Below are 27465 nucleotides of genomic sequence, written 5' to 3' on the forward strand. Positions count from 1 at the left end.
CAGACAAGACGGGGCTATTGCTCTTCTTCAGTGGTGATGAGATGAAAGTATGTTCTCTATGAACTGAAGTCCTTTGGGTAGCTGCAAGAGTAGTGGTTTATGTCTCTGCCAAGCTATTAGAATCAATTTCCCTATCATGGCTATGGAAACTAGAATCCGGGAAATAGGGTACAACCACGGTTCTGAGTTATTTGCCTGGCTTGTATTTTTTGATGTGCTGACTTCCCCTTCTTTCTTCTGCAAAAACATGTCAGGACCTGACTCATGCTTAGCCAAACTCAATTCCCTGCTCAAAAGTGGGTAAGAGGGAAGAAAACTCTTTTTTTTTTTTTTTTTTGACAAGTGCATGAGGTAAGGAGACAGGATTTTTACTGGGTTTGCATTACATTTCATATTATATATATTGCTGGGGTGAGAAGTATGGAGCTGCTGAAATAGCACTGTTATATTTTCTTAATTATGCCTATTCTACATCCTTGAGTTCCAAGAATTTAGCCCTGTATTGATTTACTCTGCTCAATATTTCAGGTCTGGTTGGGTAGATAGGCATTTTATTTTATTTTCAAACTATATAATTGCCTTCCAGGATCAGTAATTCAAAGTCCTATTCTGGCTGTTCAACTGTTTTAGGAATCTCAATGTTCAAACACAGATGTGTGTGCACACACACACATACACATGCCACATGCCCTCTCACTGTCGATAAATAGTCACAAAATTGAGAAATATGTCATCTCAACTAAAATATTTCAATAATTTTAATCAGCTTTTTGTTAATTAAAATATATTTTTATAAGGATCTAAACATCATTTTTAGAAAGAAGTACATGACTGAAATATTTTAAAATGTAGCAACAGATCATTATTAACTAATTTCTGGTTATCTATTACAAAAATAAAGTAAAACAGATTATACATGGATATTGAGGTGTATTATGTTCTCTAATAACTCTGGAATTATGTTAACCATAGAAAAGAAACATCTGCCACATCTCAATGGTGATACCAAGTGTTTTCTTCCTGAATTGGCAAGAGAAAGTTACCAAGAGGAAGATATGTCATGGTTACTGGAAGAGAAGATGTAGAATCAGGATGGATTATTCTCATTGGCTTGAATGTTTTCAGAGCTATGCCATTTCTCATTCTATTTGTGAATGATGAAAGGCATGTAATGCTACAGATACTGCTAATAGAGTTAATTGCATTTCTGAAATGATTTGGAAGTTTAAAAAATACACTGGCAATGGTGATTTATTAATTAATGATTTAAACATCCCTAACCATGATGAACTTTTCTTCCACTCACTCCAAATAGGAGCACTATGTGCATCGCATAAAATTTGCTTAACTGATTTTACAGTGACTGTGTTTTATAATTTTTCTTCTATCATCTCTAGGCTACATTTTCATACTAATCACCCCCATTAATACCTTGTAGACTGCTTTGTTGACTGTGTGAGAGGAGACTATTTATGGTATATTACTAGATATGCAATTCTCCTAGAGTCAAACAAGTTGAGACTAATGAATCATTCCTTTGGGTTTCAGGTTGGTATAGATTGAGGTTAAGTAGTAACCATTATAAACTCATATCCAAATAGTGGTGCTACTAAGAACATAGGCTTTTGGAATCAGATGAATGGGGGGGCGGGCAATAAAAATCTTATGTTAATATTATCAGCCCTGTGACTATAAGTTCCAGCTTTCTTCTTGGGAAATGGAAAATTATGACACAAACTTCACAGAATAGATTTATACATAAAATAAAACGATGTATGAAGAGCAGTTTGCATCATTTCTAGCATGTGGCAACTAAAATGATAGCCATTAATTGCATTATTATTGGATACTTCATGTTGTATGTAAAAAAAGAAACAAATAAAAAATACGAAAAAAAATTGTTCAAAAGCTTTAATTATTGTTTTGCCCTCCCACAAAATCCTATTGATCCCCCCCAAACTAAATATTAACTCATCTTAAACCTGGAAACAGCTCTTTTCAGATACCTATTTTTATAGAGATTCTTTGAGAGAAAAGCAGGGGAAATGCTGTGTCTGTAATAATGTTAATTTCTTGGTATGACTGAAAATAGTGTGTATATTCTTTGTTAAATTAAACATGCTCAGAATGATAATTCTGAGGAAAGCAAATAACATGTAGGAAAAGTGTAATAATTTGATTATACTTAAAGATGCACTCAAAGCATGTCTATGAAAAATAAAACAGCTACTTATGTTACCCTAGAGATTGGGAATACAATTTTAAGAAACAATTACTTTTGTTTTTCACCTTGTCACTTTTATGTATTAGGATCTGTGTACTATCATTTATCTTTGTCTGACATTTAAAGCATGCTTTAGCTGGCAATTTCTTTTTCTCTTGCTTTGTTCTTTTTTATCTCATTAGTAGAATAGAAGCAAATAAATTGCCACATTAACCTATTAAAACATTATCTACCATTGTTTGATAGTTGCAGGTAAGGAGTTAGATTTTGGATTTCTCAGACTGTTGTAGTTTTCGATGTGTTTGCTTTTCCTGGACATCTCCAGATCTATAGTATCAAGAGAAAACTCATGATGATTGTTTCTAAGTGATATTGCTGACATAAGATTTTCAAAAACATCTCTAAGTTGTTGCACGTTGGATATTTTTGAAAACTGATTAAGATATAAGAAAGAGAGCCACCATTTTCCAAAATGAAAGGCAATTATTTAATTTTGTTTTATTTGTGAGAAGATTAAGTCTATAATGACTTTTTTTGCAAAAATTGCTCCCGTTATATATGTATAATAAGCTGTCAGTTGTAGGTATCACAATGACTACATTTTTATTTTGGAGATTTTGTGGAGAAATGGTTGATGAAATAACAGGTATACATGTATATCTTAAATGCTTTTTCTGTCCAGAAGTCATTTTTTTGTAAATAAAAGTATGTATTTTTTCTTTTTCTTGCTCCACTAGATGTGGGTTCTGTGGAAGGACTTGCCTATCACAGAGCCTGGGATACATTGTACTGGACAAGCTCTACCACCTCATCCATCACCAGACACACTGTGGACCAGACTCGGCCTGGAGCATTTGACAGGGAAGCTGTCATCACCATGTCAGAAGATGACCACCCACATGTGCTAGCCTTGGATGAATGTCAAAAGTAAGAAACAGTGTAGTTTTATTTCTTCATTATAGTTATCAGTCAAAAGAATATCAGAGTTCTGTTAATTTTAAGAAGAATTAACTTTAAAAATAAAGTTTTTATTTGAAGTTTTATTTTCACAATTCATAAAACTTTTTTTTATGTAAGAGCATTATAAATGTGAAAAATCTGGTCCCTTTAAATGCCAGGCTTCATCTTCCTGAGAGATCCAGTAAAAACAAATTTAAATAATTAAAGGCAAAATAGAGGCAATACTATGCTGGAAAAGGCCTATGAAGAAGACTTTAATGCATAGCTGATTGGAACCATAAATTTAAAAAAATTAACACACACAGAAGACTAAGAGTTGTTTTTTTTTGCATTTTAATCAAGTAATTATGGCATCTGGAGATCTCTTAAATTGAAATACAAAAGAAAGCAAACTGCAACCATACAAAAATCTTTGTGTGCAGCTATTTTTTCAGCACTAGGTGCTTGATAATAGTCTAAGTAGTCTACAGCTGTTTGATGTTATATTGTACAGACAGCTAAAATAATGCTTGAAAAAATTCAGGACAAAAGAAAATGCTCTGGATATAAAATATACTCGGTGAATAAAAACAAAGAAAAATTGTGTTTTGGGGGATGTCTTAAAGAAAGCAGTTATGTAAAGAAAAAAAAAATCTGAAGAACAAAAAACCTGAAGAACAAAGCACAGGTAAGGGACAAAAAAATATCTATCTATGGATTTCACTCTCATACACAATATGGTAAAGTTGTTTGTTAACTATAAGAAAATCCTTTTTATTTTTAATTGAAACGAATAAACAAAAATGAGACCAATCTGGCCTTCCCTGAGCAAAACTAGAAGAGCTAGAAGAGTTCATTTTAGGTGTGATTAAAAAAAAAAGATTGAAGAATAAAAAGCAATGAGAGATAATCACTGACCCTGACCACTTATCAGAAGAAATGACTAAATAACAGAAATTGGTCAGTGTGAAAATAGTTGTAAATCTGAACCCTTTTATAGAGCTAAAAGTGAGGTTAGATTTAATTCACTTAATTGAACATCATCTTATACGTGGAAATTCTTAAGGTTGAGCAATGTAATGACTCCTGGAGCTTGGGAGACTGCTCCCACCTCTGTCCTATCAGGATACGGTTTGCTGGCTCAGCTGCATTTACCCCAACACATCACCAAGAGAATCTCAGGACAATAATAAATGTCCCACAGTAGGAGTACAAGAGTTGGGCAAAGGAATTTATAAGTCAGTTTTGAAATAAAAATAAAGCGGTCACTCATGATATTATATACGATGAGTTTTAATTAGTAAGTGTTTTATCCTGTAATTATTTATTACATAGGTTAACATTTACACTTTTCACCTTGCATATGGTGAACTGTAAATTAAAATTAAACACATAAAATACTTCAATTTGATAATTATTTCTAATTAAAGTATAAAAAAGGCAATTTATCATCATATATGTAAATGACACCTTCAAACCACCATTGTTTTTAATAGATTAACAGATATTTTAAAATGAAATCCCAAATTGCAAATCAAAGTTAGGCTCTTTAAGTTTAAAATTTGGCTCAGTTACTAATTATTTGTGAAAACTTTAATTACTTAAGCTCTCTGGGCCATTCTGTTTTCTCACCTGTGAAATTAAGGGGGAAAATGAAAGGAACACTAATACCTCTAAAATTCTCTTATTATAAAGCCTACAATCTAGGAAAATATTGTAAATAAATTATGAGTTTAATACTTTACATTCTATGCATAACTTTTAAAATGTTTTAGTTCACTATTTTTTATTTTATTTTTTATTTTTTATTTTATTTTCATTACCAACAATGAAAATTGAATACTTGCTATGCTATCCCTTGTTGTGAATTTGAAAATTATTTGGTAATAAGTGTCATAAAATACTCAAAACCACATATTGAATAACTTTGTTGGCTGTAATGCTAAACTGCTTTTAAATGGTTATACATGGGAATCCATAGAGAACAGATACTATGCTGAAGGATTTAAGAGTCACTCCTAGAGTTTTAGAAATGATATTGTAATTTATAGAAAAATCACACTAAGAGAGAAAAAGAGAAATGTAAAAAACAGGAGTTTAGTAATTTTCTTTCTCCAAAATATATACAAAAGAGAATGCAGAATTTAAAAAGGAAAATTGGAAGGGGAAGAAGATTTTTATTTTCATCAACTGAAGCAGATATATATATTTAGGATAAGAATGATTATACTGGATCAGCTAAAATGTGGTAATAAGTTAGGGTATATTTGCAGTTTGTGGAAAACAAACTTAAGATCACTGTTTTGTCCTTGATTAAAATAAATCCTCATTATGCATCTAACCATTTAACTAAATTATCATTTGAAGGAATACACAGGATAATTATTTTTTAGAAGTAGGTTGTAGGTTTCATTTAAGAACCTGGGGAAAATTAACATGCAAATATAATATGCATATCTCCTTTTATTACCTAGACTTTGTTAAAGATAGAATATGAGGTAAATAATTCTGCTTCTTTTTACATAGCTTGGTATTGCCATGTTTCTATTAGTATTTTTACTCTTGATGAGAAGTTCAATTTATACTTATAATTTTCATTTTAATTAGTTTAATGTTTTGGACCAACTGGAATGAACAACATCCAAGTATCATGAGATCTACTCTGACTGGGAAAAATGCTCAAGTGGTGGTCAGTACAGACATACTCACTCCAAATGGACTCACTATCGACTACCGTGCAGAGAAGTTGTATTTCTCAGATGGCAGTCTAGGAAAAATTGAAAGGTGTGAATACGATGGATCCCAGAGACACGTAAGTTAATCAGGAATTTCTTGGTTATAGAGTTATACAATGATATATTTAAAACACATATGATTTATACTCTCCTAAAATGCGCATATCAAGGAATCAAAATAGCCAATTAATTGAAACAATCCAATTGAATAACTAATCGATCACACACAAAAGAAAATTGTGGATAGTATTTTGAAAACTTCTTTCAAATGCGTTTGCTACCATAGAGACAGCCCAACACATAAACTTTTTCTGGAGAAATAGTAACTAATTTCCTTCTAGTTATTAATTGAACTGGAATTGTTAGAGTGATTTGCATATGCTTCATTGTTATGTATAGCTTTTAAAAATGTGAAATGAAATTGATTAATTGTCCCAGGATAAAAGAAAATCAGAAAAGAATGAAATGATCCTCTGTGTTTGTGTCCTTAAAGCAACCTAAGAAGCTCTGAAGAGAGGAGAATGGGTCAAATCTATTCTAATCACTGGACTCTCTTTCTCTGGGTTCAAAATGAAATGTTAGTGGAAGAGGTGCTATGCTATCCCTTGAGAGCACTTACAGCAGGTATTTAGGGCCTGAAGAACGGTGAGATGCTGGGGCGCCCCCTTGTCCTGTGAGGAGTAGCTACCTTGGCGACTGGGAAGCTCAGTGGTTAGATCTGGGTGGCTACACCGCTAGAGAAATCTGGACCCATGTCCCTACCACCGTACAGGCCTGAAGGACAAAATGATCCTCAGGCTCCTCACGCCTCCACTGCATTGAAGAAGGTCTGGAATGTAACACAATTTTTTTCTTAAAGGGCCAGATAGTAAATATTTGAAGCGTCATGGACCATGTGATCTCTATTAAAACTACAGTGTTTCATGGCACTAACGCAGACATAGAGAATATGTAAATAAATAGACCTGACAGTATTCGAATAAAGTTTTATTTACAGAAACAGGCAAGAAATCAGCAAATGCTATACATATAGAACAAATTCTCTATGGCTAAGCACACTGTTTAATTCAGTTGAATATTGAATTGACCTTAGGCAAATTATTTAGCCTTTATAAACTTTAGATTTCTGACATGCAAATTCTCTTTCAGGGCAATTATGAAGATATAATGCAAAAGTATATGACTCAGAATACAGCATAGAAATTCTAAATAAACCTAGTATATAATGCTTTTGAAAAGACAGGTAAATCATTGTCCTGAATGTGGTGTTATTTTTTATTATGTCATGATATTAAAAAAAAATGAGTTTATAACTCATTCTCCTCAATTGATTTTTGTATATACCTATTTTGCACTTCCCCACCCATTTATTCTTATGTATGGTAATTATAACTACAGTGATTGGTCCAGTAATAAGATACCACAACATAATTTAAAGGATTTGTTCTGACATTTAAAATATGTGCTTTGTTTAATTGCAATTCATCATTTTCCATCCCTGTACAAGAGAGGATGATTTCTGATTGGGCCCCAAAGTTAGAAAACTATTTCAATGTTTACTGCATTCTTACATGCATCTAGATTACCTCATCTTTATCCTCATATGAATTCAAATTAATTTTTAAAAGTTAATATTTTTGTTAATAAAATGAGCAATAAATTTTAAAAATTATTTTGCAAAAGTTAATTTAGGGACTATTTATGGACTATTTTAAAGACTTTGTACAGATTTATTAAGACTTCAGACTGTATCAATTTACTAATCACCCTACTAGCTAAATCACTGATTGCTAATGGTGTTCTAGATACTGTGCTAAGCACTTTCTATTTCATGTTGTTATAGCCCTCCCCGTGGTAGGCATTATTATGATGATCCCCATTTACAGATGAAGAAAATGAGGCACAAAGAAGTTTAGTACTTGTTCGGGAACACCTAGCCACATACGTAGCAGGAAGATGGTTCTACCCCGGTGATGTCACTTCAGCACCTGTGCAAACCATCATGCTAAATTTGAAAACACTTAAAAAGGACCTAACTAAGTGTACAAAACATGGCCACTTCCTCACGCCTTGCAATTAGCAATACATTTGTTCTCTCCTTCTTCCTCACGTATCTTTAATATGTTACCCATAAACACTTTGCACTAAATACTTCAATTCATTACTGAATATGAAAGTATGCCTAGTAAAATTTGAAGTTCTGCTGATTTACGTAGTAAACCAAGTAGATTTACTCAACTTGTCAGCATACATCACATTACTTTGATACACATTTTAAGAACATTAGTAAAATCGATAGGGAAGAAAATGGAGAAGAGAATACAACTCTAAGTGACACATTATCCCCTTTAAAACTGCTCTCTAATAGAGACATAGAGCTTCTGCGTAATCTTTTTGAAATACTATTTACATAGTCTTCGCCATTATGTCAAGACAAGCTAATCATTTGGAGCTGGGGTCATCAAAGCTCTTTTAAAAGAGAAAGATCACTACTGCACCCTCACTCCATTGCAAGGACCTTTATTATAGCTTTGTGTCTAAAACTGTTTAATAGATATTCTGAAGCCTTAGACAGATGTTATAGCAACTCTACTATGGCCTGTTACATAAGAATTTTCTCTTCGCTTTTGGTATTCTTTTCACTTTCATGTTTAGATATACCCATTGCTTAGCTGTGTGACAAATGGTGCAATCAGGGAAGGGGAAGACCAAATGCTTATTATTCATTTCAGAAATTAATATTTACTAAATTCATATTCTATAATTGGAATACTATGCAGCCATAACAAATGATGTGTTCATGTCCTTTGTAGGGACATAGATGAAACTGGAAACCATCATTCTCAGTAAACTATCGCAAGGACAAAAACAAACACTGCATGGTCTCACTCATAGGTGGGAATTGAACAATGAGAACTCATGGACACAGGAAGGGGAACATCACACTCCGGGGACTGTTGTGGGGTGGGGGGAGGGGGGAGGGACAGCATTAGGAGATATACCTAATGCTAAATGACGAGTTAATGGGTGCAGCACACCAACATGGCACATGGATACATATGGAACAAACCTGCACATTGTGCACATGTACCCTAAAACTTAAAGTATAATAATAATAATAAAAAAAGATAATTTTACAAAATAAATACTAGAATGAAAGTTGGAAGTTTATTTACTTCTTTAAAAATTATACTTTTAATGCAATGTTAAATTTAATCCTCACATTTGGTATTGACTGATTGCATGAACATCACCAAGTCATTTAAAATCCTTATGCTTTTTAAAAAATGTAATTTTATTTTAGATTCAGGGAGTACTTGTGCATATTTTGTTTATTACATGGTATAATGCATACTAGTGGGAATCAAAGCTCTTATACTTTATAATTAATTTAGGTATAAAAACAAATGACAGCTAAAATCAACATAATTGTGATGTTCTCTAATTTTGTGGAAATTAGCAGAAGTCATTGTTAATTCAAAAAGGTAAAATAAACGTTCTTTGTCCCCATATCTAGTTGAGGAAGTAAAACATATGCTCAAAGATAATTAATGATATGGAATTAAATCCGTGACATTTTAATGATAATTCTCAATATTTTAATTCTCAATCTTTCCTTGTTCTGAAAAGCCAAAAATTCATACACAGGGTGTTTTTTAATAAATGGGACCTTTATAAACAGCACTATCATTTAGTGTGCTTGTACCTAGATTTGCTTTGAAATCCAGCTGTTATTGTTAGTTAGCCTTGAAAAGAGCAGATAATCTAACACATGCCAGTGTTCACAGGAACCAGGCGACTTCCACTTACTACATGAAATGAAAGCATTGTCAATTGTTGTAGTCCATTCAAGCTGCTGTAACAAAATATCACTCCTATTTTTTTCCACTCCTTATTTTATTCCCTTTGGGCAACCATACTAATATATATATATATATATATATATGTATTCAATTTATATTTTATTTTTAAGTAGATCTGCAAAACAACAGAATAAGTTCCATTTTTATATTTTGGAGTACACTGTAAAAGGCACTGAAGAAATGTGTGACAGGTAAAAACTATAGATTTAGAAAGAATGATATTTAGGAAATAGAAAGTATAGTTATGAAGATTGAAGGATTCTATAAAAGACTTAAAATACTCACCATGAAATATAAGAAGAGACGCAAAACATTGTTCATTGTATAATGTCAAAAAATGCTGAAGCAATACAATAAAAAGGAGTGCTAGAAAAGTGACAGTTACAGAAGGGAACATTTATTTTGCATAATTGCATATTATCTAACTTTGGATAAAGCAAGTGATAGCAGAAGGCAATCTCAAGAGTAGGGAGATCAGATATCCCCAGGGGAGTGAACAGGTTAGAAAGAAGCTAGACATCATAATCTGGAATATTAGATACAGTGTATCTTTAGTGAGAAAGAAGTAACCTATATTTAAGTTAATGGATTTTAAAGTGTTGGAGAGAGTCTTGTAAATTTAGACCTTGTGTGCCCTCGAGCGCAGTATGATGCCGTGGGTCTTCCAAAGCCTGTTGGAAAAGTGTGCCTTCTGTTGAATATCTATAGGAATTAGACTGTAGTCCAGTAAATTTTCAAAACTGTGTTTTAAACGAAGTCTGATAGGCTTAGTCATTGCATTACATCTTAAAGCTTTTAATATGCTCAAGACCATTATGAATATTCTGAATGGAAAACAGCATGTAGCTTTGTTCTGATCAGAAAACAGATTTTTTTTTTTGCTTGTTTTGTTTGTTTTAATTTTTTAACATGGGCCAGGCGCGGTGACTCATGCCTGTTATCCTAGCACTTTGGGAGGCCGAGGCAAGCGGATCACCTGAGGTCGGGAGTTCGAGACCAGCCTGATCAAGATGGTGAAACCCCATTTCTACTAAAAATACAAAAAATTAGCTGGGCCTGGTGGCACGTGCCCGTAGTCCCAGCTACTCGGGAGGCTGAGGCAGGAGAATCGCTTGAACCCAGGAGGTGGAGGTTGCAGTAAGCTGACATCATGTCACTGCACTCCAGCCTGGCAATGGAGTGAGACTTTGTCTCAAAAGAAGAAAAAAAAAAATTAACATGGTGTGTCATGGGCATGTGTTTGTAAAGATTTGAAAAATGCTGATACACTATTTACGACTCACTTAGTTTATCATAGAAATATTATATAACCCATTGCTTATCAGTAGACCAGAGAAACAGATCCTTTCAAACAGCAAAAATAAATCAAAAAAAGTGTTTTTTAAAATACATTTTTATTTTTTGATTTTTTTATCTGAAGTTTAATAAACCCATTAGTTTTTTCTATCAAACTGAATGTTGAGTTTTATTATTCTATTTTATCTTAGAATGTGGTCACAATAAAATACCAGTCCGCACAGTTTAATTTTGACTTGCATTGATAAAAATAATATGAATAATATGATTGGCTGGGTTTTTCTGATTTTAATACCACATTAACTTATGTGGTGTTTCTACCTAAATATCGAGGAATGCATTCTTTATTCAGTGATAGGAAACTGAATGTTTTTGGGAAATTTAGTTATCAAGGCAAAAAAATCCAGAAAATAATTCTGTAATGTTTCTTTTTAATTTTTTCTGTTTTGTATCTATCACCTCTGTTTGTTCCAGTAGCTGAAACAATAACTGATGTTGACAGGGGCTAAGACAGCATGATTATAACCTATCTCCCTGCAGTTACCCTGTAAGTGTTAATCATTTCTTGGAAAGTATCTGCTACCTGCATGATACAAACCTTTCAAAAAGACATATTTATGTTCCTAGAAATTGCATTTGCTCATGTTTCTTACCACTGACATTCTTTTAAAAACTGAATCCAAAATTGTTCTCAGAATATATTCCCAGGAAGAAATCTTAAGTCTTGTGACTTATCTTTAGAATGAAAAGGATTTTTATGACTAACTTGACCCCTAAATAAACATGCTCTGATTACATGAACTCTTTTAAGTAAGAATAGGAGAGCAAGTTAAATAAATAGTTTTAATTACAAGAACAATCACAAGGTAATGAGATATTTTATCTTTTTATGGCACTAAATATTTCCTTTCTACTTTGTGTGTGTGTGTGTGTGTGTGTGTGTGTGTGTGTGTGTGTGTGTATATGTGTCAGAATCTCACTTTGTCATCCAGGCTGGAGTGCAGTGTTGTGATCAAGGCTCACTGTAGCCTCTAACCCTGGGCTCAAATGATCCTCCCACCTTGGCCTCCTAGGTAGTTGGGACTACAAGCATGCGCCACCACACTTGGCTAATTTTTTACTTTGAGTAGAGATGGGGTCTCTCTATCTTTCTATTTTTAAAATCAGTTGTTTTATTCCATAAATAAATCAAGGCATCAACCTATCATCTATATGCATCTATATATTTACCTATCTTCTATCTTTCCTATCTATATATCTTTGCTGTCTTCTCTTTTTGATAATATAGTTTTAATGACGTTCAAGGGCCTGAACTCTGAAACTTACAGAATAAATTTTGATGCCCAGAAAAGTGAATTTTCTCACAACGTGAGTTTGAAATGCTTACCCAAGTCAAAACCATTTGCTATCACCAAAGAAAAGCAGGAAGATGAGTTTCAGCTTCTAAAAAAAAAAAAAAAAAAGGAAATATTTGATTTAAAAATTAAAGTATAAGCATCCATTTCAGTGAACTGAAAACCTTTCCACCATTAACTGGAATAAACCAGTATTATTTCACAGATTATGAAACAGGCCCAGAAAAGGTAAATTAATTTCTAATGTTCCTATGTCTAATATTTAATGCCAATTATGGTTCTTAACTCTCTATTAGAGCCAATGATCTTTATTTTTAGTTTAAAAAATGTAATATCCTTATTTCTGTTCTAATAAAATTTTATATTATATCTGCCTTCATAAATAACTTTTCCAAGTTCAGTTTAGTACCTGAACCATAATATAAAGGAGATATATAGAAAAAGTAATTTATAATGAATGATACATGTCCCAATACACACTAAAGGATCAAAGGAAACATGAGAAAGTGGTCAGATATTTTCACATGCATAGACTCATCATGAATGTGACAGCTGTGCAGGCAGATACATATCAAGTAGGTTTTACTACTCAAATACTGAGAGTAGTGCTGCCTTGGGTGATATGATTTTCAGAACTGATGATGAGTTCTTGAAAACATTGTATACAAAATGAGATAAAGTCATCTCTCAATTTACATAGAAGTTATGGTCCCTGAAAAATAATGAGTGTATATTAAATCTCCTGAAATACTTATGTATATATGTAAAATTGAATTAAATTCTAGGATCAGATAATTATAAGTAGGTTTTCACCTTTGAGAATATCTTGCGGGACATTTGAAACCTGGGCAGAGTCTCAGACAAGTCATTGTACAGAACTGCCCCGTGTACTGCAGGGCATCCAGATTCCTGGTTCTTTACCACTAGACTACATAGCTATCACCCCCACCTTACCCCATTCCTATTAAGCAAAAATGTTGCCAACATATTCCAAAGTCGTAGAAGGAATGGGACTGCCTTGATTGAGAGTCAATAAGATGGGTAATTGTCTTAAAGGGAGATGTGAAGAAAGTTCTCCTGACAGCAGTGATCTTTCTATTCTGTCTCTCATGCCTCAAATACATGGGATGCTGGATCCGTCAATAGCTGAATAATAGACAAGAAGCAGAGTACCTAACTGTTAGCACAAGACCTCTCCAGACTTTAATTAACAGATCAGCAAACTGAATAAATAGAACTGTGTATATCCAGTACCTTTTACATGATAGACGTTGCAATCAATTATTATAAAAAAGTCCATTATCTACTAAATTCTGAGAGGCTGCTGGAAATTGGATATTTTGTTGTCTTTGACATTTTTCTGAATTTAAGAGGCATCATTCAATATTCAGATTATTATGTCCAATATTGATTTCAGTATATTTTAAGTATTCTTGGGCATGAATAGTTATTCAAATTATAATCAGACCTTAATAACTTTCTAATTTATTTAAAAATGATCTTTATAACTTTCTAATCTTTATAACAGGAGGTGACTAAATAGAAATGTGATAAAAGTAAAGAATACAGCAAGTCTATGAATTCTATTAATCCATTAAAAATTATCATGTAAAACATATTTTTCCATGGGGAGATTTAGTATACATTAAGTGATAAGCATAGAGTGAACACTTTAATATGCTGTCTCTCAGGCTAGATGCATAAAAATATTTCTTGAATGAAAAAATGAATGCTGTTGTCTTAGTGTGCTCTGTTTGCCATAACAAAATACCTTAGACTGGGTGGCTTAAAAAACAGAAATTTACTTTCTCACAGTTCTGGAGGCCGGAATTCTGTCATCAGGGTGCCAGCATAGTCAGGTTGGTGAGGGTCTCTTTTCCTGGCTTATGGATGGTCATCTTCTCACTGTGTCCTCACATGGCCTTCCCTTGGATGTGCATGGGGACTGGGTTGGGGCCGGGGGGGTTGGTGAGAGAGAGAGAGAGAGAGAGACAGAGAGAGAGAGAGATATCTAGGCCACAAATTCTATAAAATTAGTAACCTACCCTTATGATCTTATTTAGCCTTAATTATCTCCTTAATGGTCATATCTCTAAGCACAGTCATATTGGGAGTTAGGGCTTCAACATGTAAATTTTGCAAGGAGGCACAGTTCAGCCTATAGCCACTATGAATCAGTTTCTATAAGAAGAAAGCAATCATCTATATATATATACACACACATTTATATACACTATATATTACATATAAATATATATTATATATGCATATATAGATACATATATATTATATATATTTCATATATACATTATATATTACATATATATTTTATATATTTCATATATATACATATATACACATATATATTACATATATACACACACACGCACACATACACTCATTTAAAAATTACCAAAATTGTTAATAGAAGCCTTTAGGCTGTGAAATTATAAGTGATTTCTTTTTACCTGTGTGCATTTCTAGAACAGATAACAAATATTAATGAGTGAAGGAAGACATATGCATTTGTGCTTATGAATTTTTAATTAAACATTTTTATTTGGAGATAACTGTAGATTCACGTGAAGTTGTACAAAGTAATACAGAAGGATCAAGTGTACTCTTTACCCAGTGTTCCCTAATGATTACGTCGTGGAAAAGTATAGTACAATCTCACAACCAGGGCATAGACACTGAAGCGGTCAAGATACAGAACATTTCCTTCATTCCAATGATCCTGCATGTTGCTTTTTTGCATAGCTGTGCACGCTTTCCTTCTTTCCCACTCCTTTCTTAATCACCTGCAACCACTAATTTGTTTTCCACTTCCATAACTTTGTCACTTTAAGAAACTTATATAGAAACTTTATAAAGAAGCTTTATAACTTCTTTATAAAGAAACTTTAAGAAACTTATATAATGGAATTATATAGTGCATTTCCTTTAGGGACTGACCCTTTCCATTCAGTAGAATTCTCTGGAGATTGATTCAGGTTGTTGCAAATATGACTACTCTGTTCTCTTTCCTGCTGAGTAGTATCTATGATATGAATAAGCCACAGTATCTTTATTCACTTGTTGAAAGTCATCAGGGCGGTTTCTAGTGTTTGGCTATTATGAATGAAGCTTTCATGAATATCTGTGTACTGATTCTAGAATGAACATAATTCTGCATTCTCTGTAATAAATGTCTAAGAGTTCAATCACTGGGTCATATGTTAGTGGCATGTTTAGTTTTTTTTAAGAAACTGACAAACTGCTTTCCAGAATGACTGTACCATTTTACATTCCCACTTACAGTTTATGAGTTATTTATATATTCTAGATGATACTTTTTTGTTGGCTATGTGGTTTGTAAATATTTTCCCCCAATTTGTAGTTTGTTTTTCCATTCTTTTCACATGAGTTTTATGCTGAGCGAAATTTACTTTGATTATTTTTAATTTATCTTTTTTTCATGGTTCATGCTTCTGATGCTAAGACTAAGAATTCTTTGCCTAGCCTTAGATTCCAAAGATTTTATTCTATTTTTTTCTTAAAATGTTACAGTTTCACATTTCACATTTAGGTTCATAATTCATTTTGAACTTATTTTTGCATTTGGTCAGAAATTTAGGTCAAGGTCCACTTTTTTGTCTATGGATGTCCATCTTTTTTTTTTTTTTTCTTTGAGATGGAGTCTTGTTCTGTTGCCCAGGCTGGAGTGCAGTGGTGCAGTCTCAGCTCACTGCAACCTCCGCTTCCTGGGTTCAAGTGATTCTCCTGCCTCAGCCTCCCAAGTAGCTGGGACTACAGGTGCGTGCCACCACGCCCAGCTAATTTTTTGTATTTTTAGTAGAGACAGGGTTTCACCGTGTTAGCCAGGCTGATCTCCTGATCTCGTGATCCACCCGCCTCAGCCTCCCAAAGTACTGGGATTACAGGCGTGAGCCACTGCACCCAGTCAGATGTCCATCTTTTCTCTAATTGCTTGTATACTGTTTGCAAAAATCATTTGGGCATAATAGTAGGTGTCTATATTGGGGTTCCCTGTTCTTTTCCATTTATTTAATGAGTCTACCACTCTGTCAATACCACAGAGTCTTGATTTTCAAAGTTATTTTATTTTATTTTATTTGCCATTTTGAATAAGTTTTAGAATAATCTATCACATCTACAAAATGTCTCTGATATATCTATAGTGTTTTCAGGTATATTCTCTGTCTAACTTTTTTAGCAGTTGCTTTAGGTACTGCAGTATATATTCATTACTCACCAGTCTACGAGCATCACCATTTAACCAGTAAAGCGAAGCATAGAAACTTTACGTCCCTTTATGTTTCTTTAGCCTCCCCTGTTTGTAATATAATTATCTTAAAGATTTACTCTGCACACAACAGTGTTAGATTTTTTTTTGCTTCAACCATCAAACAACTTAGAAAACTCAGTATAAGGAAAGCCTACTTTTATGTTCCCATATTTTTGCTCACGGTCTTCTTTCTTTTTTCTTGATGTTCACAGGTTTCTTCTTTAATTGCTTGCTTCCCTATTGCTTTCGAAAATTCCTTTTGTCCATCCTTTGCCATCTGTTGTGGCAAATTATCTTAATTTCCTTTCATCTGAGACTGTTTTGATGTTCCCTTTATTTCTGATATTTTCACTTGGCATAAGTTACTGGGTTGACAGTTTTCATTTCATATTTGAAAAATATTGGACCACTTCTTTCTGTTCTCTTTGATTTCTGATGAGAAATCTATTATTATTAAAATTGTTTTCTTCTATGTAGCATGTCATTTTCCCCTCGCTGCTATTAAGATTTGTTTCTTGTCTCTAGTTTTCAGAAGTTTATTTTTATTTTTAACCAGCAAATAATAATTGTTTATATCTCAGGAGTACAAGATGATGTTTTGATATATGTATATATTGTGGAATGATTCGTCAAGCTAATTAACATATTAATCACCTCACCCATGTACTTACTAATTTTTGTGCTATTTATCTCCAAAGTTAATTTCTCATGTCTAACTGGAAATTTGTACTCTTTGACCAACATCTTATTTCCCATCCTACCTTCACTCCAGCCTTCGGTAGCTACTATTCTACTCTCTACTAATAACAGTCTTTTTAGATACCACGTGTGAGCTCATGAAGTGTTTGTCTTTCTGTGTCTGGATCATTTCATTTAGCATAATGTACTCCAAGTTCACCCATGTTGTCACAAATGACAATTTCACAAGTTAAATTATGATGCGTCTTGGGTTTATAGTCTCTGGGCTTTACTCTGCTTCTCGAATCTGTAGGTATATATCTCTTATCAGATTGGTGGTTTTCAGCCTTGATTTTTTCAAGTCCTTTTTAGCCCCACGCTTTCTCCTCTCCTTGTAGGACTCTTTCACATGAATGTTAGGTCTTTTATTATAGTCTCACAGGTCACTGGAGCTTCGTTCAGTTTTCTTTCTTTCTGCTTTTTCTTTGTTGTTGTGACTGGCTATTTTCTATTATTCTACTTTTTAGTTTGCTCACACATCTTCCCTTTCCTCCATTCTGCTGTTGAGTTTATTCACCGAGCTTTTTATTTAACTTATTTTACGTTCAGTTCTAAAATTTCCATTTCGTTCCGGTTTCTTTCTTCTATTTTTTTTTTTTTTTAACTGAGATTTTCCATTTCTTTCCTAAAGCCTTTATTTTTTAAAAAATTTTATTATGGCTACTTTTAAATCTTTTTCAGATAATTTTTACACCCCTGTCATCTTGGTGTTGGCGTCTATTAGTTGTGATTTTTTCAGTCTCTTTCAAATCTTCCCAGTTCTTGGTATGATGAGTAATTTTGTTTGAACTTGAACATGTTTTACTGCATGTGTCTCCGTATTTTCAACCCTTCTATTTTTAACTGTCTTTCCCTGACATCGGTCTGGGAGGGGAAAGTGAGGGGTGCTACCCTATCAAAGTAGCAAGTCCCCCATTCAGCATTCGTTGGCACCAGAGATGAAATTGGGACTCCTCTGTGCTTCTGGATGAAGAGTGGGAGTTCAGGCTACCTAGATGGCCTCTACAGTGTCACCTAGAGGATGATGGTGGAAGTCCTGACTCCAGTGAGCTGCTTCTGACACCACCTCAGCAGAGAAGGGGAGGGCACTTTATTACCATCAGGTGTGTGTGGAAGCCCAGGATCCACACTTGACCTTTGCCGGTGTGGGTGTGTCACAGCCTTTTTCCTGTGGTGTTTGGCTATAGTAAAGTTTTCTGCTGTGCTTGCTGGGTTCTTTCCTGCTCTTTTAGCTAGAGAGAGCAGATTGCTATTTGTGTTTTTTCTGTGTATGTTGCCATTTCTGGGTTGCCAGCTTATGCAATTTGAGTCTGAGCTATACGAGACAAAATGACACTCAGGAACCACACTTCCATGGAATTTCTTGGTCCCAAGATACCCAGCTGGGTTGCTTTTTCTCTCTACTTTTATAGTCTCCTTATGTTTGTTTTATGTATAATTTCTAGAGTTTTCAGTTGTACATAAGAATCAAGAAATGTCTGTCTACTCCATTTTTCTAGGAGCATAAGTTAGGGTGCTCATAGATTTTTAGACATTCAGAATAGAAAAAAAGGGAAACATCTATTTGTGTTTTTTTTAAAGACACTTTTAAAGATCTAAGCTGATTTATGTTCTGTAAGTCTGTAAAACAAGGCCCTTGCCAATGAATTTAAAGAGTTATTCCTGTTTATTAAGTTATTAAAGACTTATTAAACACACATGATATGGCATGAGCTACAGACCAAAGACATTGAAATCACTGATTTTCCACCTAAGAGAAATAAAGATTATGAAAATAAAGATGGTTGATTGTGTTGTCTAAGTTTTATTGTCTGTAATGATAATGTGTAGATGTGATCACAGAGTATAATAAAGTTTATATGAATATATGACATTGCCAAATATAGGTGTCTAAGTGAGAATAAGAAATAAGTGAAAAGAAAACTAAAATTAGTGTTAGATAACATTGTTTCAGTGTTGGACTGGTTCAAAAGAACTGTGTGATCTTGAGCAATTATTTTAATCTTTTTGAATCTCAGATTTGACATTTTGGGCTAGACTTAAAATTATTTTCCAGCTCTAACTTTTTATGCTTTTACCATTGGTTATGTGGAACTTAACTAGATCAGCCATTTTATATATATTTTATAATACATTCATATACATAAGAAGATGGTGCCACATCTTGAATATTTTAGACATGGAGGCAGTCTTGGTAGTAAAATAGAACATACTGCTTTTCAGGAAGCAGTACGATTTGGGAGAAATTAATAAACTTAGATTGTTTAGACATGAATTTGAAACTTAGATATAGGACCTGTTGTTTAGTAAACTGAGGACATTTCTTAATCCTTCTACACCTTAATTTCTGCTGTAGAATATGACTAATAGTTTATGCCTCATAGGATGTATTTTGAGGGGTTAAAATGTTAATTCTTGTAAATCCCCCCTTGAATTATGAAATTTAAAAAATAAACCAAGTTTAAAATTGTGTAACTACGTTCACTGCACACATACACATTTGTATAAACATGAATGATATCTATAGAATTAATTATAAATTGCCTCATTTCCACTTTTGTAGGAATAATAACATCTAAAGAAGGGCAATTTGTTTTTCATCTTTATATCTCCAAAAGCAATATACCCAAAGTCTGATGCATTGCTATGTTCAGCAAAATTCACTGAAGAAATGAGTATATAAGTAAATAAACTAAAAGAGAAATTATAAAAAGGATGCTCTGAATGAAATGAAAAAAAAAAAAAAAAAGAGCTTAAAAAAAAGAAAAGAAAAGGCCAAAATCAAAGTTTAGCTATTTTGAAGGCCTCAGCTATCCAGGGTAACTGATATTCCTATCCAGTAAGATAGGAATGATATTGCAGTAGGCTTAATGGTGTTTATTTCTTACACAATTCCTTTGATTTAAGTCCACATACATTTCAATGATGGTTCAGCTTGGTTAGTCTTGCAAATTAAAGTATTACTGAAGCCAGACTGTCTGAAAAGAGATGTGTTCTTGAGGAAGAATAATGGTCAGTATCCAGGGCACCTAGTGTATTCATCCAGAAAATAACTGGTGTCCCTTCAGCATGAGATACTGATACTGATGGATTGATTTAACATTTCCTAGAAACTTTCAATTTTTGGGCATCAGATAGAATTTTCAAAAGGCCAGCAGCCACCTCTCCTATCTGCGTCATTGTATAAATTCATCTACAAAGATTAAAATAACAGATAGCTAACTAAAGCCATTCTGCTCATATATATATTATATATATATATATCTGCTCATATATAATATATATATGAGCACATTTCTTCCAGATTAACTTTAACTTTGCTTACAAACTGAACAGAGGGAGAAGCATACAAATAAGCTTAAAAATATTTCCTTTGGTGAAATAATTCAGCAGATAAAAGGAAAAGTAGATTTAAAAGTTTCATGTTTGAATTCATAAAATTCTCAAATAGCTTACATGAACTTTTCTCTGAATTTCTTATTTTTTGTATTGTTCTTGAGCAGGTTATAATGTGTTTTTTGTAAGTTTTACACATAAGAAAACTAACATGAATTTACTTGAGCTTGAGGCAATATTCCTCTGTGTTTGACTCTCTGAGAACATTTAAAATTATAAAAAAAGATTAAAACTAATTATTATTTTAACCATTTAAATATTATTTAAACTAGTTTACAATAAAAACTCAGGTATTGTATGACTACAACTAAATAACTCAAGCATGTGCTTTTTCTGAACTTCCTAGCCACCAAGACATTATGGGAAGACTGTTAAGTTATACAGTGCTTTGATTTGGTAGAAGAGAACAAAACTGTTTAGCAGAAAAGTCATTTTTTTATAGTCCTTTGATTTAAAAGGTTATTATAACAAGATCTTTTATTTACATAGGAATATTGAGAATATAAAAAAATAAAAAGATGCTAAATTGTTTCTAGCAGCACATAATAATAAATAAGTCATCAAAAGGAATATGGCTCACCATTAGTATATACAATACATTTTAATAATGTACAATTACATTGTTAAATTACTAAAAGAAGCTAACATTGAAAACTAAAGTCAGTCAGATACACGATCTTAATTATTGCCTAATTATGAAATGTTAAGAAATAAAAACAGAAAATATAAATAAGTAAAGATGTATCTTAGAGGGAAGAAAAACTAAATAGTTCTACACATATTAAAGGAGAAACTGGCTGGGCACAGTGGCTCACGCCTGTAATACCAGCAGTTTGGGAGGTCAAGGCAAGTGGATCACTTGAGGCCAAGAGTTCAAGACAAGCCTGGCCAGCGTGGTGAAACCCCGTCTGTACTAAAAATATAAAAAGTTAGCTGGATGTCGTGGTGCTCGCCTGTAATCCCAGCTATTTGGGTGACTGAAGCACGAGAATTGCTTGAACCTGGAAGGCAGAAGTTGAGTGAGCTGAGATCATATTACTGCACTCCAGCCCGGGCAATAGAGAGAGATGCTGTCTCAAAAAAAAAAAAAAAAAAAAAAAAAAAGGAGAAACTGTCAGTAGACCCATGCTCTTATGCTAATATTTCCATGAAGATTCCAACAGAATCCTATGACCACTGATGTAGCTACTCCAAATTTGTACAATCTGTAGTTTATTCTGCTAACATGATAATTCTGCTCATTGAAGGCTAAAGTACCCTAGTATTTATTTGTAGGATCCAGAACTGGGACTGAGCACAAATGGGGAAAGAAGGTCAGATCACCCCAACATGTAAAAGCTGAACCTAATCAACTGGCCAGTCCATTTGCATTTGGGCCTGCTGAATGGTTGGAAAATTAAAGGGCTTGTTAACCGAATGAAAAATAAATGCTCCAGTATCTTAGTCCATTTTTGCTTCTATAACAAAATACCAGAGATGGGGTAATTTATAAATAATAGAAATTTATTTCCCACAGTTCTGGAGGCTGAGAAGGGCAAGATCAAGGCATCAGCAGGCCTGGTGTCTGGTGAAGGCCTGCCTCTCATAGACGGTGCTTCATTGTTGCATCCTTGCATGACAGAAGGAATGAACACGGTTTCCTCGCATGGCAGCTGCGTGGAAGAGATCAAACCCACACACTTAGGATCTTGTATAAGGATGGGCTAATGAGATCTCTTCCCTCACGGTTTTAGCAGCTCCTAAAAGCCCCACCTCTTAATACTATCATATTGGCAATTAAGTTTCAACACATAAATTTTGGAAGACATTCGAACCATAGCACCAATTATAACCCTGCTTTGGGCAGGAATAAGAGCACATTTGTCTTAATTTGTCAATGACATATCAGAAGAGGTAGAAGAGTTTCTTACCACAGAGTGTACATTAGCATCCCTTAGGGGGCTTTTATGTCATAGTGATGCCTAACCCCAGTCTGAGAACAATTAAATCAGAATTCCTGTATGAGGCATGGGTCTCATTTTTCAAAGCTCCCCTTTGATTTTGCATAGTAAAAATTGAGAATAATTATTGTAGTCTACTATAGGCATAACAGAGAATTTACCCAAGGTACGATCAAATACATGGTAAATGAGAATTTTTTTTTAATTATGGTTTTGGTAGACCTAAACCAGGTATAGATATATGTGTCCCATGACCATATTCTCTCACCTAATTCAGAATATCTGAGATAATTCTCATGAGAATCTTCAAAATTTTGGCCTTCCACAGTGCCTTGCATTTTCCCCAAGACATGGAACTCATATTACTGATATTAGGGGATACACAGAAACAACATCAATTTAAAGCTAATGATGTTGTATGAAAAATCATTCTTTACTTAATGCTCTTTCAATCCTCTGATTGACCCAGAAAGAAAATTTAAGTTTACTGCTATTATGTATTTAATATCCCTGTGATGCTTAATGAAAGAGAGAGAAAAATACAGAGAGAAGAGGGGGAGAGAAAAAGAGAACAGGAGAGAGGGAGGGAGAGAAAGATAATTCAGGCTAACATTTGGTTGGCAATACTATTTAGCTATAATTTGATAGTTTCAGTTTCATTGTAGAATTTTTTGGAGTTGCAGTCTATTTCTTCTGATACTAGATTTCCATTTATGGTAATGAGTCAATTTAAAGAACAATTCAAAGCAAATGATAGTAGAAACTGTATTTAGATAAGGACAAAAAAATGTGAAGACATTTATCTCAGTTCAGATTAGATTTGTAAAAGCATAAACAAAGAAACAAAGCCTGAGGCAAGAGCTTATGTTGTGCTTCTCTATTAGGTATGCAATCCCGGGAAGCAATAGTGTGTGCAAGCAAAATGTGCTGAGAAGGACAAAAAGCATATCTGAAGAGGTGTGCTACAGAGTTGCAAAGGAAATAGTTAAATGAGGACCTTGATCATCATCACCATCATACTATTTAAGGCTTATTTTGCTTTTTAATTTAGTTGAACAGATATAGTAAATCAAAGGTGAAAACTTTTAATAATGTTACCTTCGTTAAAGTGTCTAAAGTCATTTTGACAATTATGCAAAAGAACCTTTCAATTCTGACTTCAGTTCCTCCCACTCTGTCTTCTTATATCAAACTTAAATAGAGAAAGTAAATAAAAGCAATGATGCAAGGTTCATGTCGGTAACTCACGCTCCTGGAGGCCTCACCCTGCTGATATACTGCCGTAATAAATTACACAACTAGTGCAGTTCTTTTGATTTATTGCTGCAATAGATCGTAAGCGTGATGACTGACATAAACATGTGTACCATAGACAGCTGGGCTTCACAATATTTTATTTCTCTCTCCTCATTTTCAAGTGCTTAGTTTGGAAAGTAAGAAAGACAACAAATTGACACATGCAGGAGGATATTTCTGGAGCAGCCCTCCCCATAGACTGTTGAAGTAATAGCTTTTAAATTGAGAAGTCCCAGTGCTCTTCTCTGCTTCTAGTTCCTCCCAAAGGACTGTTTAAAAAAGATAAAAAGCCATTAACTCTTATGAATTAGGTTTTGATAATTCAGTTTGTAGTTTTTCTTTTTCGTTTTTTTTTTTTGACTGTGTAAATACATAATGACAGACTTCATCTGCATTTCCTCATTCTTTCTCTGAGCTATTATGAGCTATCATGGAAATTGGAATTACAGACATTTAAAATCAAAGTAATTATTTAATAGGCTGTTACACCCCTGCTTTCAAAAAGAGAACAGTTGCTCTGCCATGTGTCCAATCATTTTTTCAAACTTAAGATTTATACTGAGGTGTAAATGATCGCTCTTTATTTCGTGGTTAAAATGATGCTTCATCATGTCTCCTGAGAGCATTTCTGCAATTGGCAACAAGGGGCCTTTTAATGATTTGTGTGGTCATCTGTTCTCCTAGTTCTTTGTATCTACCTGGGGAGCTGTGTGGAATGCATCATAGTATTTGATCATAAGAATTCTTTTGACCCTCCCCAATATTTAATATTTCCAGACCTGGCATCTCTTTTGTTATGAACTGTGACTGGTCTAAGATACTACTCAATTTGCTGAGTTACGTATTTTATATTTATTAATATTGCAGAAACACAAGACACTTGGTCAACAAATATAGTTCTTTACTGATACCACCAGATCAGCAGCCACAGTAATAATGAGACCATTAGTTTCCCACATCTAGACCACCAGCAATGCCGTGAGAGCTGATGGAATCTTTCCAAGTGGGTGGTGGGTTAGTTCACATGGATAGAAACAGAGAACAATAGATTTTCTCCATTTACATATATAGAAGACAGTCAGCCATCCTATTTCCTTCTTCCAAAAGGAGAGAAGGAAAGCAGAAATGAAAACTTTATTCCTCTGAAAATGGTTTTTACCCTAATCTTTTTATTTTATTTTATTATTATGTTTTGAGACAGAGTCTCACTCTATAGCCCAGGCTGGAGTGCAGTGGCACGATCTCGGTTCACAGCAACCGCCGCCTCCCGGGTTCAAGTGATTCTCCTGCCTCAGCCTCCCAAATAGCTGGGATTACAGGTGTGTTCTATCACGCCCAGCTAATTTTTGTATTTTTAGTAGAGACGGGGTTATGCCCTGTTGGTCAGGCTGGTCTCGAGCTCCTGACCTCAGGTGATCTGCCCACCTCGGCATCCCAAAGTGCTGAGATTACAGGCCTGAGCCACCGCACTGGCCTACCCTAACCTTTTAAAGTGTAAAGATGTTTCTCCAATGGCAAGATAAAGCCCAGGTGTCTCCAGCTTTCAGGGTGAGGAGATGTGTCCAAATTGAGGATTCATCCCTTTTGACATTTGAGGTAGTGGTCGTGTCTTCTGGTACTTTGGCCTTAAGTTAGGGACCTAATCCAGCTATCATTTGGTCCTGATGGGGAGACAAGTTGTATTGTCCTTTCAGATCAGAGAAATTAGCTAGAAAATAGCTACTGATCTAATTTTTCTGACATGGTAATATGTGAGGAGTACAGTATTTCTGGGGAAGGTGAAAGCAAATGTTTTCTATCTTTCTTCAATATATATTCCTGTGTCTCATGAGGCTCGGCCTTTGGCAAGAGCACTGAGAAATCTGAGGAAATTTTGTTTTCCCAAAGTGTCATATTATGCAGTTTTCTTACTTAGTTTAAGGAGTTTAATAAGATTTCTCCCCTTCTCCTTTTCTCCCTCTCCCTTTTTTTTCTTTCTTTGTCTCCTTGTTCCCCTGTTCCGTCTCCTCGTTCCCCTTGTCTCCCTTGCTGAGAGAAGGAGATAGACTTCCTCCCTCCGTTTACTTCTATATTTTGCTGAGAGAAGGGACATGTACCTCCTTTCTCTCTGAAAAATATAGGAGTAAACAAAACGACAAAAATCCTTGCCCTTAGGGTATATTATATTCTAGTGAGAGAACAGATATTAAACAAGATAATTAAGTAAATAAATGGTAGATAGTAATAAGTACTTAGAAAAAAATCATCTCGGAAAAAGGGATTGATATTTTTGAAAGTGGTTGGAAAAGTCTTCAGTGAGAGGATGACTGAGGTAAATGTTTGAAGAAAGTGAGGGGGTTAGGCGGCCAGTTGGGTATTTTGGGGAACAGCATTCTAGGCAGAGTGCACTGCAAATGCAAAGGCCTTGGGCAGGGATTGTGCTGCTGAGTAGAAGGAGGCCAGGATGGCTGGAGGGGGGGTAAAAGGAGAGCAGTAAAATAATTTCTTTTCTTATTCAATACTCATTTCCTTTGTCATTCTCACATTCTACCTTGCATGGTACTACGTTAATGGAAAATCACCAATATATTAACTTCGTTAAAAGGGGTTAAAGTCATCCTCCCCCACCTAAAAAGTTGTGTCATTGTAGATGAGAATGAAAGTGAAAAAAAACTGTAAGGGTTTTAGCTTTGATAGACCAGGCTGCCTTGGAAAAAAGAAAAGTCAAGATCACGTAATTAGGATTTGTCCAATTGTGCTTTTCTCTATAAAATTGGGTTGTTTAAACTTGTCCAGTTTTTTATTGATCAAAATTATTATGCTCATTGGTAATTTTCAAAGAACAAATCAGAAGTTAGAAATATGCATCATGAAAATTTAAGCTGATGTGACTTTATATTTTTATTATAAAGTTTAAATAATCATTCTTTTGTATTGATGGAATTTTTAATGATTAAACTATTAAACATCATTTATTTTGAATGAGATTAGAGAGGAAGGTTAAACACTCATCTTTAATAGTTAAATCAGATTTGCTTTTCTATTAAGATTTTTTTAAGCAATATAATTATATTCAACTGTATCCTTATTTTTCCTGCCGCTATATATGACTAAAATTTGAAGGCAAAAAACTGATTTTTGATCAAAATTTTAAAAATAAGGAATTCAGTAAATCAAGCAAATATGGTTTTAGCAAATTCTAAAATCTGTAGTGCAACCAGGTTTGGTGGCTCATGTCTGTATCTCAGCACTTTGGGAGGCTGGGGGGTGGGGAAAATCCCTTGAGCCCAGGAGTTTGATACTAGCCTGGGTAAAGTAGTGAGACTCTGTTTCTGTAAAATTGAAAAAAAAAATTAGCCAGCATGGTGGCATGTATCTATAAGCCCAGCTACTCAGGAGGCTGAGGTGGGAGGATC

General features: G+C 34.1%; 1 protein-coding gene across 2 annotated transcripts in view; it reads left to right on the top strand.

Annotated features, from left to right (window-relative positions):
• The window catches only part of LRP1B (LDL receptor related protein 1B), a 1938417-nt gene that overhangs the window by 1549228 nt on the left and 361724 nt on the right, over positions 1-27465 (top strand). For both annotated transcript variants that reach the window (XM_058434432.1, XM_032145942.2), the window contains exons 42-43: positions 2962-3151; positions 5771-5975. In XM_058434432.1, coding sequence (XP_058290415.1) covers positions 2962-3151; positions 5771-5975 — 395 coding nt within the window. The remainder of the gene's footprint in view (positions 1-2961; positions 3152-5770; positions 5976-27465) is intronic.

Source organism: Hylobates moloch, unplaced genomic scaffold (genome assembly GCF_009828535.3).
Source record: "Hylobates moloch isolate HMO894 unplaced genomic scaffold, HMol_V3 SCAFFOLD_24, whole genome shotgun sequence".
Classification (NCBI taxonomy): Eukaryota; Metazoa; Chordata; class Mammalia; order Primates; family Hylobatidae; genus Hylobates; species Hylobates moloch.